This window comes from Photinus pyralis, unplaced genomic scaffold (assembly GCF_008802855.1).
Source record: "Photinus pyralis isolate 1611_PpyrPB1 unplaced genomic scaffold, Ppyr1.3 Ppyr1.4_LG2, whole genome shotgun sequence".
In the NCBI taxonomy this organism is placed as follows: Eukaryota; Metazoa; Arthropoda; class Insecta; order Coleoptera; family Lampyridae; genus Photinus; species Photinus pyralis.
The window spans coordinates 1,388,200-1,404,937 of NW_022170403.1; the positions used below are offsets into that span (position 1 = coordinate 1,388,200).

Below are 16,738 nucleotides of genomic sequence, written 5' to 3' on the forward strand. Positions count from 1 at the left end.
AAATACTTTTTTACGAAGCCGTCCTGGGGCCACACACACATTTTATATAATAACTTCGAGTAAAATGTAAAAATTTCCATTAAAAGTAAGACATTTTGAAAACTTCGACAAAAAAGTAGAAATTTCGACTAAATAATGAAAATTTCCACAAAAAAACTAGAAATTTCCAATAAAAAGTAGAAATTTCCCCAAAAAAGTGGAAATTTCCACAAAAAACTAGAAATTTCCAATAAAAAGTAGAAATTTCTTTAATAATGTGAGAATTTTTACTAAAAAGTGGAAATTTCCACAAAAAAAGTGAAAATTTCCACAAAAAACTAGAAATTTCCAATAAAAAGTAGAAATTTCTTTAATAATGTGAGAATTTTTACTAAAAGGTGGAAATTTCCACAAAAAACTAGAAATTTTCAATAAAAAGTAAAAATGTTGACAAAATTATAAAATATTATAAAAGTAAAAAAATCTCAGTACTTTGAACATTCATTGAATAGAGTTACGTCTATAACTACGAAGCCGTACACGGGCCATACACACACTTGGTGTGCTTATTCCAAAAATAAGTGGAAATTTCGACAAAAAAGTGGAAACTTCGACAAAAAAGTGGAAATTTTCACAAAAAAGTGAAAATTTCTACAAAAAGGTGGAAATTCCCACAAAAAAGTGGAAATTTCGACAAAAAAGTGAAAATTTCGAAAAAAAGTGAAAGCGGCGACAACAAAGCAGAAATTTACGAAGCCGTACACGGGCCATACACACACTTGGTGTTCTTATTCCAAAAATAAGTGGAAATTTCGACAAAAAAAGTGGAAACTTCGACAAAAAAGTGGAAATTTTCGCAAAAAAGTGAAAATTTCTACAAAAAAGTGGAAATTCCCACAAAAAAGTAGAAATTTCAACAAAAAAGTGGAAATTTCGACAAAAAAGTGAAAATTTCGAAAAAAAAGTGAAAGCGGCGACAACAAAGCAGAAATTTGACCTTCCCCCGCCGCCCCATCGAGTGACCCATCATTTTAAAGGCCATCAAATATTTTTGTCCAAATTTCCACTTTTTTATGGGAATTTCCACTTTTTTGTAGAAATTTCCACTTTTTTGTAGAAATGTTCACTTTTTTGGCGAAATTTTCACTTTTTTGTAGAAGAAGAACACCAAGTGTATATGTGGCCCGTGTACGGCTTCGTAGTTTTGAGACTCTATAACTTTATGCTTAATTAATTGTAATAAATAAAGCACGTAATTAAACTTACGTTACAGTAGCTATATTCAATTACCTAATCAGTTTTATTAAACGTTCAGCAATTTTCATAAATTATTTCCGCTTTTCACAGAACACTCCTTTGAAAGCCTACCTATCAATTTGCAATGAGTAATTACAGGGTAGCGAAATCGTATTTTGGATCAGAAATGCGTACACTAATCGTTTTAGAGTCACTGCGACATGTCTTTTGTTACAGAAGACAATAAACTGTTTCTGCAGTCCTACTTCCATAATGAAAATAGACTGGAGCTCGGACCTATTCAATCCGCTTGTGCATGGCAGAGTTTCAAGAAGTACGCATTATCCTGCACGGAACATGACGCTTATTCATCAGAGATTGAATGGTACAATTCATTCTGACTTAAAAATGGCGTGTAAACTGTTGCGAAATTACAATATTGGAGTGAATTCCAGTTGCTCTCTTTGCTCAAATACATAATGTTGAAACCTACGTGGCTAATTTCATTAAATAATTTACGGCTATGTTTAGTATACGAGTATATTATATAGGTCTACTATCATTTCAAATATGAAATATATAAGCGCATTACACGTCAAATGTACTGGTTAGGTAGTAGAAATAATTAAATATAATTTATTTATTAATTTACAAGTGTCGCTAGCACTAAGAATAGTATCAAATTGTAATACTTTAGAACATTTTCATTTTTATATAATTAAAAATATGAGTCACTTCTAGTCGTATATTAGTTTGTCCATGTTCTAGTTTTACATGAAACTGTATTAATGTCCACATAAAGGCAATTAAAATTGATATAGGTACATTTACACATTTAGCAGGAAATAACCACCGAAACAGTCGCTTACCTTATGCGCCGAAATTAACGATGTATTATTATTATTTGTTTACTGTGCAGGTGTTATTTGTGAATGCGTTAGCCGAAGAGGTACGTAAAAAATATTATATTTAGCTATACGCTGCATTCGTTTTTAACATTTTATTTGCACGTTTATAGCCCATTTTTTTTCTGGGTTAGAGGGAGCGTAGCAGCGAATGCGGTATAATTGCATTGCACATTACTGTAACTGTTGATCCAGGCGAATTTATAAAATTTTAATAAAAGGTTTAGGATTTTCGGAATTTCTGGAAAATTACTAGTTTCCGGTTTCCCTACACCCTGCAAGGTCATATGCAACATCCGTATACGCTTACCATGCATTTATCTAGTCTTATGGGATTATCTATCAGTCGTATATTTAGATTAGAAGGAGGAAGCTGCACTTTTTGGAAAAGTAAGCTAAGTAATCCTATAAAATCATTGTATAAATTTCAAGATTAATTTGCAAACGAAATATCGCCAATTCTGTAACTTTTTTCTCTATCAAGTGACGTATAAAAAGATGGAGTCCATAAGACATAAGAAAGTTAACGTGATTTACCTACTCGAAACTCACAAGTCATAAAAATGTTGCTTTCAGAAAGCTGAATAAAATTATTGTCTGATATATTTATTGAGATTTTTCAGTCCATCGATATCTTACAATTCAGCCAAATCCCTTAAATTTGTTACCTTCACCGTCGTAGGGTACTAGCTATTTAATTTACGTATAATTCTACCCGCCTCGGTAGACGGACTTGCATGCTAGTACATTAATAATTATATACACAGTGCTGCCACCTAACAAATTGCTATGTGAACCACCTGATCGCCCAGTAGGAAACAAAAATACAAAATACTGAAATGTTCCGTAGAATTTCAGAGCTAACGCCTAATCGTCAGTTCACAATTCGTCAAAGAAAAAGGTCACAAAAACTATATTTACAAATAAAATTTAAATGCATTGATTTTCACAAACAATTTTTAAGTCACCGATTACACAAGACTCTAAATTTAGTGGGTTCGTAAACACACGTCACAAAATTTAAAAGCAATTACAAACACCTTAAATCTAAAATTAAACCCCTTCTTTCCCCAATACTACCTAAATAAAATGCGACCGAAAACAAATTTTTGAATATAATAAATTTCTCCACAAGCGCAACACAAAAATTACCTGCTACTTTTTAATTTTACAATGCGCTATAAATTTAAATAGAAGCAATAATTTCGCATTGTTTCTAATAGCGACATAAATTCTCGAACCATCCATTTACGCAGGATAAAATTATGCGTAGTATCACAGCGTTTTCGATGATCTCTTCTTGTTCATGAAAAGTGTGATACCACTGAATACCGAATGATCCTCGACATCTTCAAGCATCCATCATTTTTTTCTTTGCGTTATTTAAACAAAAATCTCTGTTACCATCTTCACTGATCAACTAATGAAAGGAAATGAGTGCTTGCGCTTTTTGCGCGAAAAATGTCATAGATAAATCTAAGACGTGTAGCGAGGATATTTCGTAATAGTTGCATAATCCGTAAAGTACACAAAGAGCTAGAGGGCAACGTTATTATCCGTCCCAAACATACAGATAAATTAACTAAAGCACTAGCTAATGATAGTGAATATCTTAGCTCATCTAAAAAATAGAAAGTACTCATAATTCGGGTGCAATGGACCTTTTGCATTACCATTATTGTTATTTAGGTGGTAATGCCTTTTGTCGGATGACGAGGATTCCTCTGACGCAGAAGATGTGCCCATAACTAAAAAATCCTTCAAAAAGATTCTGAATAACTTTTTTGCTAACTTGCGTAACGATTTAGATACAACAATTTTTAAACTTGAAGAAGCAAATAAAGAACTACAGAAATCCAACAAGTTATTGAACTAAACCTTTTAAAACAGTCGCAAGCTTCAACAGACGAAAAACGGATGTTTACCATGCACTCAGAGATTGAAGACCATATCAAATGCAAGAAAAATTATAGTGTTTAATATTCCTGAACTGACATCATCTCAAAATTCTGATGATAAAAATAAATTTATGAAAATAGCGGATGGTCATATTGAGAGTGATGATCTAGTGAATATTGTCCGAATTGGAAAAATCCCCAAACCTAGTCCTAATCATAATACCATACGTCATAGACCCATTAAAGTTACTATGAGGGATGAATTAAAGGTGATCTCACTGCTGAAGATGGCACATCAAAAAGATATTGGTGGAATTCGTCTCAACAACGATAAAACTAAAATAGAGCTGAATTATTTACAAAATTTTAAAGGTAAATTGAACCAATTAACCTACACTTGATCGGCCGAACCGAAAGGGATTTTTGATTTCGATAAGGCATACGCTCGGCTCCGGCGGCTACGCCGCCTCGCCTCGTTCAGATACATGTCGGAGTATAAAAGTGGGGTATTTTAAGTTTTTGTCTTTAGCAGTTCAAATTGCATTTGATACGAAGTCTATTTTACCTTCAATTATGCTCTCACCCACGAACCTCATAACGAAATTTTAAGTTGCAACCTACCCCTTACAATATATCAATGGAAGCTGACATTTCAGTTAACCTACAAAGCAGCAGTCATGGAATATACGCCAAAGGATGATCACCTAACAAAGAAACAAAATTTTATGGAGAACATGCATGAATACATAAGATACATTCAGCAGGCTGCTTTTCAGGTAAATAAATTAAATATGTATATACTCTTTTAACATTCACAATTTAGGATGTCCAAATTTTGGTATTTCCAGAAATGGGTTTAACTGGTAGTATCACGAATTGGAGGGAGCTGCAGGACATCAGCACTGAAATACCAGATCCGGATCAAAATGTTGTTCTCTGCTCCAATAATTTAGATAATGAAAGATATGCCCAGGTAAAACATGTAGAGTTATGCACGTACTGAAATTTGACGTAAACGGGTAAAACGGGAAAAGCGTTAGGATTTAGCCTGGGATTTAGTTACTTGTTTTATACTTCTGAAAGCCGACTGCTCTCATTACAGACATTTTTTAGTAGAAAACTTGAGAGCCGAAGGTTACATAAGAGTCAATGGATGCCGCCGCCCCCGCGGCATCTTGGTTATCGTCGAGTTGTTAGTGGACGTCCGCACCCTGGTGGGCCTTGTTCTTGGATAAAGACATAATTTGAATATACTAACACTAGAACAAGCACAAGTTAATAATAATAATAATAATAATGACTTTATTTGGACACACTATGACAAATATATAAACAATACCAATATTATACATTCAACTTGGCGTCCAAAAGGCGAAGTTCACTAAGAGGCATGCAGCCCTTTGTGCTCTTCCACTTAACCCGTTAAGCCCTAACGATACATAATCAAAAGTGCCAAATTGCCGATATTAAATTTGATATGATAGGTACTGGCGATTCCCAGTTTGAATTTTATGCAATTCGGTTCATAAACGGCGGAGAAGTCAAAAAATCACCGTGTGAGATCGAAGGGACTTCAGCGCGTATTTGTATGACCAATATTCTATAAGCGGTTTTGACCCCACCATCAATAAGGTGCCGTCAGGGACTAAAATATTCCCTTTGCCGGTACCCACTTTTGACGTTTCGTTCGCCCGCAATTCGTGTCTATAACTAAATTTGCAAAAATGCGCTAAAAAGGCACTGTGAATGCTGAATCGAGTAGGATGAACTTTTGGCATCGCGTATTTATATGACTAAAGCTATGCCCAGTTTGAATTTCGTGTAATTCGGTTCATAACTAAAAAATAAGTAAATAATTCTTATACATTTTAACCCGCACATTCCGTAATTGCTTATAGTTTGAAGATTGGGCTACCAGTTCAAAAGTTCAAGCCCTTTGAATTTTTTTCGCCCATAACTTTTGATGGTGAGGTCTAATCGAACAAATACGATTCGTTTTGGATTTTACGCTCCAAAATTTGTGAGAAAAAGTGTTTTTTCCACCAATTTTGGAGTGGTTTTTGAGTGGTGAGTTTTGTTAAAAAGCAAAGGAAATAGTCTTGCCTATAAATTAGGTCGAAAAAATGAATTGTCTGAAATCGACGGGGAAAAGACTTATTCTTTTACATTTTAACCAGTACATTCCATAACTAATTACTAATAGTTTAAAATAATATGTGCGGATTACTGTTAATGTCCCGCCCTTTAAATACGAACATAAAATTCGTAGATAAACATAAACGGCGCTTTTGTACAAGTAAGTGACTTGAAGCTGGCACCCCCACGAAAAATATTACGATTCCTGAGTATATTTTTGCGGTCCAATTTTCATCTTTTTCTATTCTATTCTATTCTAAAGAAAAAGTCTCGGATTTGAGGACAAACTATCACGCTCACGAGTGAATTGCATTTGCAAATTTTTTATCAAAAGTAAGCTTTAATTGTTCCTCAATTGTTAGATAGGAATTTTCCGAATTACTCACTGTGCATTAACTATTGTTCTATTACCACTCTAAACACTAACAAGAAACTTGATTAATTTTTGCATTTGACCAAAAAACGCCTTTGGGGATTATGATTTCACCAAAACAATAAATATTTTACTCAAAAAGATGTTAATCCAAAAAGAAACTATTGTGGATTGAGGATTAAAAAAATTAGACAGGCGACACTCCCCTATCAGGATATGGGGTAAGTCTTAAAGCTGCATTTTTTTGTTTTTAGCATTTTACAAAGTCGTACGATAAGTTGTACGACAAATCGTACCGTCTGTAGGGCGTTTTAGAAATCCATTTTAACATGGCCGTTTATTTTGGCTATCGAGTTAGACAACGAAGAGACGGACAGACAGGCGGACTGACAAACCCATCTCAACAGTAATCTAGAATTCACAACTTGAAATAAATTGATAGGTCTGTTACGTTCACTTTGAGCAAACGTAACAACAGGTAAAGTAGAGGTGGGTCTGGGTGAACAACGGAATCTTGTACAGTAGCAAAAATGAAGCAAAAATTAAATGTAGTAATAGTAGACCGGATTTGCTGCCACTTACTCGTTAGAAAATTTCAAAAGGGAAAAGAGAATATTTACCGAAAGGGACAACAAGGCAGACTAAGGAATTTTATAAGTTAAAAAAATAAAATAATTGACATGGTAGAACATAAACAAGAATTGTAGCAGACTTCCGCGGAAACAACGGAGCTTTAATTGTTAAATGACTATTGAAACAAATGTAGTAATTACAATTCGATTGTATGGAAATCGGTATGTAATCAAACGTTATATCAAGGAGTCGTCGAAAATAAAATATTACGCTTGAAACACTGATCGTAACGGCCTTTGGAGCTCAGAAGGGCGCTTTCTGCCTTATCTGTAACAGCTAACAAAACAAACAAACAACAAACAAACAAAAGAGATAGGTAGTGCATTTATTGTTTATTTTGTTATCAATTTTGTGCTTCGTTAAATCGTATAACTTTAAGTGACCGTTTTGTTTTAATGATTTAATGTATGGGCATTTTTATTACTTTTTTTAAAAGGATGATTTAATTTATTACAAATAAAGCAAAAACTGAGTGTTTTTCTTAAAAAAACGTGTTTCTGAGACAAGAGAATTCAGCGTAAAAATTTGTATACGTGGCGATAAAGCGGGACAAAAACACGGATGCGTGATATGACTCTTGTGTTGCTACGTGTCCAGCAATTAGAGGAAGATTTTCCAATTTTCAAAAGTAGGACAGTAACTTTAAATAGTTGGTGTTAGAAGACACGCGGTCTTTGCAAGTGAAGTTTAGAACATTTTTGTTAAGAAATCAGTCTAGTTTATGGTGAAAGTTTGAGAAGAAGTGAAATTTGGGTGAAGCAGTCTCATTGAATTTTTCATTATTTCGAACATTCATCGTTTCATCTGTCGTGCTTTGTTCAGTCAGTTTATTTCAATGCAGAAAGATTACGGTCTTTGTTGTCCCGAAGAAGAGAGAAGATAAAGAAAAAAAGTGTAATGCGGCAAGGTTGTGAGTGCGTTAGTTTTCTGTCGTAGGTACGTAGGTTAAGGTTTCATTAATTTGTTTAATTGTTAGCCTGATTGTTACCGATTGCTTATGCGAAGTGTGTAAACGGAGTTTGTTACAGTCCATTTTGATTGGTAGAATTTTGTGATTAATTTGATTTCTTTGATTAGAATAAATTTTGTCTGTGTTAATTCAGGTAAATGGTATGTTTATTCGAATCCTTTAACGTTCCAGATAGATGTTTCATGCTTAATTATGATCAGTTAGTTGATCCGTACTCAGAAGTTTGTTTCAGGTGTTTTCAAAACTTACTGAAGTCATTCTTCTTGCAATTTATGGATTTTGATCGTAGCCGTTTTTGCCAAAAAATTTGCAATTTGAAGCCGGGATTGGAATTTTTCATTGTGTGGAATTCAGATGTGTCCTGAGGAAATTGTTAATGCGAGCTGGCTAAGTTAAAGTGTTTTGTGTATGGTCCATTTTGGCCATTGCACACAGCAGTATTAATGTGTATTAATGTGGTTAGAGTGGCCATAGAACAAATAGATAGAGATAGTTTTCCTGTAAAATATCAAAACTAAAAATGCACCTTGGGGAGTGACTTGCCCTCCCCTGAGAGAGGGGCCGGATGGCCCTCCTGTTTTGGTCCAATATATAATTGTGCAAAGCGGCTTGCTTTAATCATCATCAAAAGCCCCATAATCGCATTTTTCGATTTGTAGGGCTAGGACTTTCAGTATTTATATAGTAGCAAGCAGTTGGAAGATCCAATAATAAATTGGTTGTCAAAATTTTTAGTCTTCGTATCTGGTAATTTATTTTAAATATTAAAATTACGTTTTTATTAATCCTTGTAATGTTAATCTGTTTTTCAGTTTCTGGTTGATCTCTCATGCATTATATCAAGGCAGAGAATCTACACTGTTATCAATTTAATCGAATCCAGGTTGGACAATCACAGCAAGAATAAGTTCTATCACAACACTAATATTGTATTCGACAAAAATGGAGCGATAATCGCCAGGTAAGAGTATAAGAAGTGTTACGTAATATTGCAGATGTAGTTGTGTATCTAATTGACTCGTTACTGATATTTAAATGAATGAACGCCTCAAACAATTTGCATACTTAAAAATTGTATCCTTTATAATCCTAATGAAGCTCTAGGCCAAGAATCGCATAAGATCAGAGATGGTTTCCTACCGCCTTTACCTTCCAATTTGGTTGACTGACTATGGTCTTTGAGGTCATCCTACTTAGAGTTCAATTCAAAGCAATCATTCCCAAAATACACGAACTGAGATTTAGGGGACAGATCTACTGGCTCTTCGTTTTCTAATATATGTAGGTAGTAGGTACTGAGCGAAAAGCACATAAGCAAAGCTTATTTACATCGGTTAGACATGCACAACTTTAACATAAACTCTTAAGTTGGGAAACTGCATTAGTTGTACGTCGTAGTAGTTATTTTAATATCGTGGAGCAGCCCGTCTATCCTCTGGCTTTGGGGTTGTTTTATTTCGTGTAGCTTTTATACATCAACGTAACAAAGATTAGATATTTACATGATGTTGCCTTTGACATTTTAATATTGCAGGTATCGCAAAATCAATTTATTTAACGAACCATACTTCGTCGCAGGGGATGAGGAACAGACCGCTATTTTTGCAACGGATTTCGGTGTTACGTTCGGAATGTTCATTTCCGGAGACATTTTATATCGACATCCAAGTCAACATGTATTAGGCAATCCAGCTGTAACGGATATAGTTTACTCCTCTTCTTGGAAATCAGAGTTGCCCTTTTGGCAGTGTAATCATTTAGTACATATTTTAATGGTCAAATAATGTGCTTATCATTTTAGCAAACTCTCTCCAGCACGGATACGCTAAATCGAGCAAAGTTAATTTACTGGCTTCGAGCCGTAACGATCCGTCTGAGGGATATGGCGGAAGCGGAATTTACTTAGCTAATGGAAAGGTGGCCGAAACGTACTTGTCTGGGGAAAGAAAGTCTAAAATTATTATTCAAAACGTTCCTAAAAGTGGAGAGAGAACTGAACATTATACGTCCTGTCAGGTAAGTATAATTTTTTGTAAAGGCGTATATAACGTTTTTATTAGGGGTCAAGTGCTACGACCACGCAAGGTGTTCACTTGGGAATTGAAAGACAATTACCTGACATCAGCCTTTTTCGGACAACTCCAGTAGATTTATCGAATTATACATTTAAATCAATAAATCTACTCAATAAGACGATATCTGAAACAATATGTAGCGGGGAAAGTAAATTCTGCTGCAACTTTCATATGGTTGTCAGTAAGCACACGACTGTCTTCCAAAACTACATTTACAAGTACGTCTGTACAGGAGACGAAGGTTCCAAGTTTCATAACGGAATTATTTTCAGATTAGTTGCCTTTTCTGGTGTGACAAAGTATGGTACATCAAAGACGGTAGGGGAACGCATTTGTGGGCTCGTCGCCTGCTTGGATGAAAGTAACCAATCTTGTGGTGGAAGAAACTTGCTCTCACCTTCGGGTGTAAGTTTTGAAAGTATATCGATTAAAGGGCAGTTTAATCCAGACCACGCTCACTACCAGCCTTCAACTTTGAAGTTTGATTTAACTCCTGCCACCGATTACTTGTATTGTACAGAGCAGATTGCCCGTCACGAAATAGAAGTTAGTTTAATCACCACAAAACGACACGATTCTTTGTTAACATTTGGTATACTCGGAAGGGTATATATTAATGATAACACATTCCCTGGTACTATAAATAATTCTAACATTAGCCGTATCAATGGTTTAGTCTTTATAATGACAGTTATATATACTTATTTGAGATTATAGTGAGATTATAGTATATACCCCATTACATACACCCGCCACGTGTCACGCAACTCAGGATATTTACCTACCTCTTATAGGAATAGAACGACTTTATACAACTTGCCACATTGTTATGCCAGCCCGATTCTTAAGTTCGTAGAGTTGAAATTAGTTTGAAAATAAATTTATTTCTCGTTTGACACGTCCAGAAGTTTTTATTTTGCGGATTACGTAGTGTGTAGGTTTACAAAAAACTTTAGTAAAGTTGTAGGTACCTATGTCAAAAAAATTGGTTAGTAGAAAGGATACGAAAATATAATAAGTTACATAACGTTATGTGTGGGAGAGATGAGCTTTTTTTCGCAACCCCTGAGAAATTAATCAAAGAAGCCATGAAAATTCTAAACGATTTATTTGGAAAACATGTTTGTTCGGTCACAGCTACTACCCACTTGTTTTGTCATACTTACCTGAGAAAAATTGTTGTAATGCAGGCTGTATTAATAAAGAGTTTTGTTTGGCACGTTGAATATAGAATCAAATTACAATTTATTTTACCTTTCATGGTAGTTCATACGAGAATTTTGAGATCTTAAGTTCTAACGGCAAATCTTGAGTGTTTTTAGGATAATTGGACCCTGCTGAATACGCCTCGAAATCCGGCTGTTAAAGTCCCAAACCAAGATGGCGGCCAAAATGGCAACTAAAACACGTCATAACATTTTTTTCTTGTTGCAAACAAAGATATTATCATAATTTTTATCTAGTACATACTATTTAGTATTTATTACTATCTTATAAAAAATGTGTAGTCAAAAAACCAAGATGGTGATCAAAATGGCAGTCGAAACTTGTGTTCTTTAATTGCAAAGAAAACTTGCATTTTCTTATATGGGGTTGGTACAAATGGATTAAAATGAGTTTGTCTACCAATCATTGTTATTAGTGACAATTTGCGAAAAAAATAAAACAAAACGGTTCCCAAAATGATTGCAAGATACGACCGTTATAGTTATCTAAAATCAATGACAGTTACCTTGGCGAAATGAAGTAACTTTCTCCACAAATTTTTGATACATTTAAAAAAGGGTAGTTTGCAGTAAAGCGATCTACAGGCGTTTTTAACGGTATTGATCCCGACCATGCCCAAGAGGGGATTCTTGCAGATGCCAAAGCTTCCAGTGGAACGGTTGGGCCCTTGGTTGGGTGAAATTTGCAATAAAACAAAAGTAATGTTTGGCACGGAAAACCAAAGATCGAAGCGGTGAGGAAGATATCTTAAAAGTGTTGCTTGATTTTGAAGTGTTTGACCCCAAACATTCAAATGTTCTTCGTTACATTGTTTCAAAAGATACTGCATCTAAAGTTATTCAAGACAGTTTACTCACTGGTGAAAAAGAGGGAAGAAAACATGTTTGTGAATTTGTGGAACAACGCCTTGGTGACAAAAAGTCTATTAGTTTGCATGAAAAGGTGAAACTAAATCGACCTTTAACATTTAAAGTCTTGTACAAAACAAAGAGGTTGTTACTGAACGTAAAAAAAGGAAGGACGATATAAGCATGCTTCAAAGAGTGATAATGGCCTATTAGGAATAGCAGTTGACCCACCCTCTATTTTAAAGCACGAGATTCTTCACATGATGGATCACTGCGAACTGGTCAAAAATCAGAACTGGTAAAGTTCTATGATGACTGGAATTAAAATTCCGTCAGATATTCTTGAGAAGAATAGATAACTCGTTAACTTCCAGACAATTGTAGTTTCAGCAAGAGACACCGATGTTTTCCTTCTACCTGTACCATTTTTTATCGATGAGTTGCACTCAGTGCTATATGAGATCCGGCACAATATTGATTTATTATTTATCCTTTACTTCTTATTCTTGAGGCGAGAAGAGGATTATTAACCGACGAGCAGCCGAGGCATATTAATATAAATATACAACAAGAACCACACACAATTTTATCAACCACAAGAAGTAGGAGGGTTAATCTGTAACATCCGTTACAACACGTTGTTCTTAAAATTCCAGAATCCACGTCAAAAAATAAAACTCTCGTTATTGGATTTTGCGCGTCCTTTCCTCTAAGTTGCTCTGTGTTTAATATAAATTAAACCTTCCAAGACTCAGACTCTACTTGGATATCGTATGAATTTGTGGAATGAGTTAACTCCGTCAATTTCCTCAACGCAACTAAATTAGGACTAAATCAATATCATTAAGATTGTCGAAGGACTAGATCCTAACTCCGATTCAAGTCATTCACGCTTTAATGCCTTCCGTTGTCTAGAAGCAAATGCATGGCTCAATACCCTTCCAGCAAACTCTACTCGTTGATTACAATATTGTTTTCGTATTTGTACTGCCCTAAGATTTGGTAGTAAAATCGATGTCCCTCACAAGTATATAATATGTGGTGAACAAGTTTTCGAAGATGGAACTTATGGTCTGTCATGCATCAAAAGCACTGGTATATACTCAAAACGTCATGAAAACTTAACATCATTCTAAGAACTCTGGAATTCAACCATTTTCAGTCGCTTAAGGCCCCCAGGATTGTTTCGAGATGAAAGCACACGGGCAGACGGGATGCTCATTAAAACCTCGCTCCCTTCGGTCATTCGGATTAAAAATAGGCATCATCTTTACAGTACGTGTACCTATAAACCACCTGGTTATCTTAATAGCTATAAATTCATTCTTTTCGTAACTTAATTTTTGGTTTTTTTAAACAAAAGCTCATCGATAATTAATCATTTTGAAATTGTAATGTGCTGCATGTGTCGTTTCTCTTTCTGCAAGCCATTCATTTTAGGTATATGTCGATGATAACTGAAAACCTTTGTATACTTACTTATGCTTTTTGACCAGTCTAGTAACACCGGCAATTTTTGTACCTACCAGTTTGAGGAATTTGCAATGGTTTCCAATACAATTTTAGATAACACCCTGTATAACGTGAATTTGATTATTACTTATCAAACGAGAGTAAGTTATTGTAATTGTAATTGACTCAATTGCAGTTCTTCAATCTTTCTGTAAAAAATGTAGGCGGGTTTTCCAATTGCGATAAATGGTACATAAAAAAATTATATAACGCTTATGCACTTTTGCCATCAGTTGACTATGTACAAAGCGACAATTATATTATCCACAAACAATTGGAACAAAATAAAATAAGCAAACATGCCATATACGATATGTGACCACTACGACTTGCCGCATCAGTAATTATTCCCGGAGTATGATCATCATATTTAAATGTTCTACCAAATATGCCAAAAGTCAAAAGGGAATCCAGTTTTTGCGTTGTATACATGCTTACTTCTTCTTGGTTACCGGAAACCTTCCTGCAGTACACGTATCGATTGGTTGGAAGAAGATCATATGTCACGGTTGATGGCATGTATACGGCGTCGTTGGTGTTAAAAGTTCCGGAAACTGATATATGTTCAAAATAGATTCCGCTCGGAAATCCTTTATTCCTTTGCCCGCAAGAAGCAATGTTATCTTCGCTGCATGCTACTAGAGCGCATTGTTTTAACCCAATGGTTTTTGTAGTCGATATCGCGCTGACCCCACTATACGCAATTAACCTAAAAAACACTGGATATAATAGTACTCACTATTGCTTTGGTTTTAGATTGAGATTATGGGATCTAATAATGTTGCCTAACGTGACTAACCTATACCTACTTATATGAGTAGTTGGGTAATGGTGAGTACTTCTTCATGGTTGCATTAAAAGTGCAACAAAATTCACTATTTTTGGCACAAACAGTTTCACTAACTTCTAAATCGTTTAAATCCAGGGATTGTACTGTGTAGTTACTCAAATCGGTAGTGTTTGTGAAGAATAGATGCACGTCACTGGAATGTGAATTCACTGAATCGGCACCAGCATGCTGAAATAGGTAAGATAGAAAAATCATCAAAAGGTACAACGTACTTGACAGGTGTTAGATAAATCAACTCTGGATTTTATCTTGGGCACGTTAGCTATGATTAGTTTTGATTCTTCTTTACCGGTAATGTAAACGGTAAGTATACCACCGTCAGCAAGATAAATCCCACTGCCACCCGTGCCAGTTTTTGGGTCATTTAACCCCGCTGCTAAAAAGTTGAGACCGTGGAGTTTCGCGTAACCATGTTGTACACTATTTGCTAAAGTAAATGATTTTTACAAGATCCTTTATACTCAAATCGAAAGTCACCTGTGTAAAAGGGCAGTCGAGCAAACCACGCTGTTGAATACACAATGTCGGTGACCTCAGTATTTTGCAAAATATCTAATCCAGGACTTTTAAATACCACATCGAAACATATGAACATTCCAAATGTCACCCCGAAATCAGTTGTAAATGTACTGAGTACATGCTCACCGGGTTTATAAAATACTTCATCGTATAAATTTATCTTTCGGTACCTTTAAAGCATAAATATGTAAAAGGAGACTATATTACAGCGAAATACCTTGCAATAACCACTCCAGCACGATTAAGAGCAATGTTCGTGTTATGATAAATTTTTTCTCCATCACTACCATGGACCACTTCAATTATATTAACCACCGAATATATTTTATTCCTTTTGCAAGCACAGGATAAATTGATTAAATACTAAAATAGAGAAGGCCTTAAAGACATGATATTGAAGAACGTTTACTTACATTGGAATAACTACCATTTCTATCGATACACGGGGAAACTCCACTATCAGAATCCGGAATTTCGGTAGCAAATGTGGGAATATATTTATCGTCCAACATCCAGCCAGTTAATCCATCTTCAGGGAACACGATTATATCGACCCCCTAAAGTTGCGTAAATAAACCAAAAGACACAATGTTTAATTTTACCTGCAAAGCCGCTTCCTCGATGTACTTTAAATACATTCTGACGTTGGTGAAAAAATCTTCGTACGCATTGTCACTGTTAACTGGATGATATTCCACCACGGCCGCCTTGTAGGTTTCCTACAATCATACGTGCTACCTTAAAAATATACGCGTAGTGAGTTAACTGACTTTAGCTAGCGTGTTGCTAAATGCAAATGCAAATACTAAACCAAACATTGGAGAAATCATTTTTGTTATAGAACACTGCAAAAACTGAAACCTACTCGAGAACTTCCTAATAAATTTACAACGTTCGTGTCGTGAGTCATTTGTACAATTAACCGCAATATCCTAATTAATAGTAATTGAAACCATTAAAAAATTGAACCAACATACTTTAGGAACTGAAATGGTGACTAACATCTGTAATTGTATTTTACTTATAGAAAATGGATTGTCTTATGGCGGCCAAATTTACATTTCTGTTGCTCAGAGCTAAGAATTTGCACTGTGCCTCATTACCCCTATAGAAACTCGTAACTAATTTAGTCGCAGTTTCCTATTCTCAGGTCCGCTTCCTTTAACTTTTGAGTGGCGAACTGCTGTATTCTCACCTGCTACCTTTCAACTTTGCAATTTGTCAGAGAAATTGGTATTTTACGATATTGAATGCAAGAGAACATCCTCTAAAGAAGTAATCAGAAAAGTAATGGCAAAAGGTAGTTTAGATTCAACACTTCATAAAGATATATTTTAGAGTTATACCAAAACGCACCCGGATAATTCGCACCCGGACATTTCGCTCTCAGGATATTTCAAACCCTGGACGTTTCGCTCCCGGATAATTCGCACCTGGATAATTCTGTAAACCTCTGGTTTATTACAATTAAATATTTTTAAGAGGCTACTACACGATTGCCTTTACAGAATGTATGTAACAGTGCACATCTTGGTAAACATCTACTTCATGGAAAAATGTTTCAAATAATAGCTATT

General features: G+C 35.1%; 2 protein-coding genes across 2 annotated transcripts; one reads left to right on the forward strand and one right to left on the reverse strand.

The window, feature by feature from the left end:
- The first annotated feature begins 2,013 nt into the window (after positions 1–2,013).
- On the forward strand, positions 2,014–11,103 carry LOC116164208 (vanin-like protein 1). Its single transcript, XM_031478352.1, has 8 exons — positions 2,014–2,164; positions 4,675–4,794; positions 4,842–4,991; positions 8,943–9,091; positions 9,665–9,879; positions 9,932–10,146; positions 10,191–10,423; positions 10,478–11,103. The coding sequence occupies exons 1-8, from the start codon at positions 2,105–2,107 to the stop codon at positions 10,920–10,922; spliced, it is 1,587 nt and encodes a 528-aa protein (XP_031334212.1). The 5' UTR covers positions 2,014–2,104; the 3' UTR covers positions 10,923–11,103.
- A 2,885-nt stretch (positions 11,104–13,988) lies between these two features.
- Positions 13,989–16,067, reverse strand: LOC116163601 (vanin-like protein 1). Its single transcript, XM_031477617.1, has 8 exons — positions 15,932–16,067; positions 15,764–15,880; positions 15,575–15,718; positions 15,379–15,524; positions 15,120–15,331; positions 14,855–15,069; positions 14,602–14,810; positions 13,989–14,501 (listed from the first exon to the last, which is right to left on the reverse strand). The coding sequence occupies exons 1-8, from the start codon at positions 15,989–15,991 to the stop codon at positions 14,048–14,050; spliced, it is 1,557 nt and encodes a 518-aa protein (XP_031333477.1). The 5' UTR covers positions 15,992–16,067; the 3' UTR covers positions 13,989–14,047.
- Between the last annotated feature and the right edge of the window lie 671 nt (positions 16,068–16,738).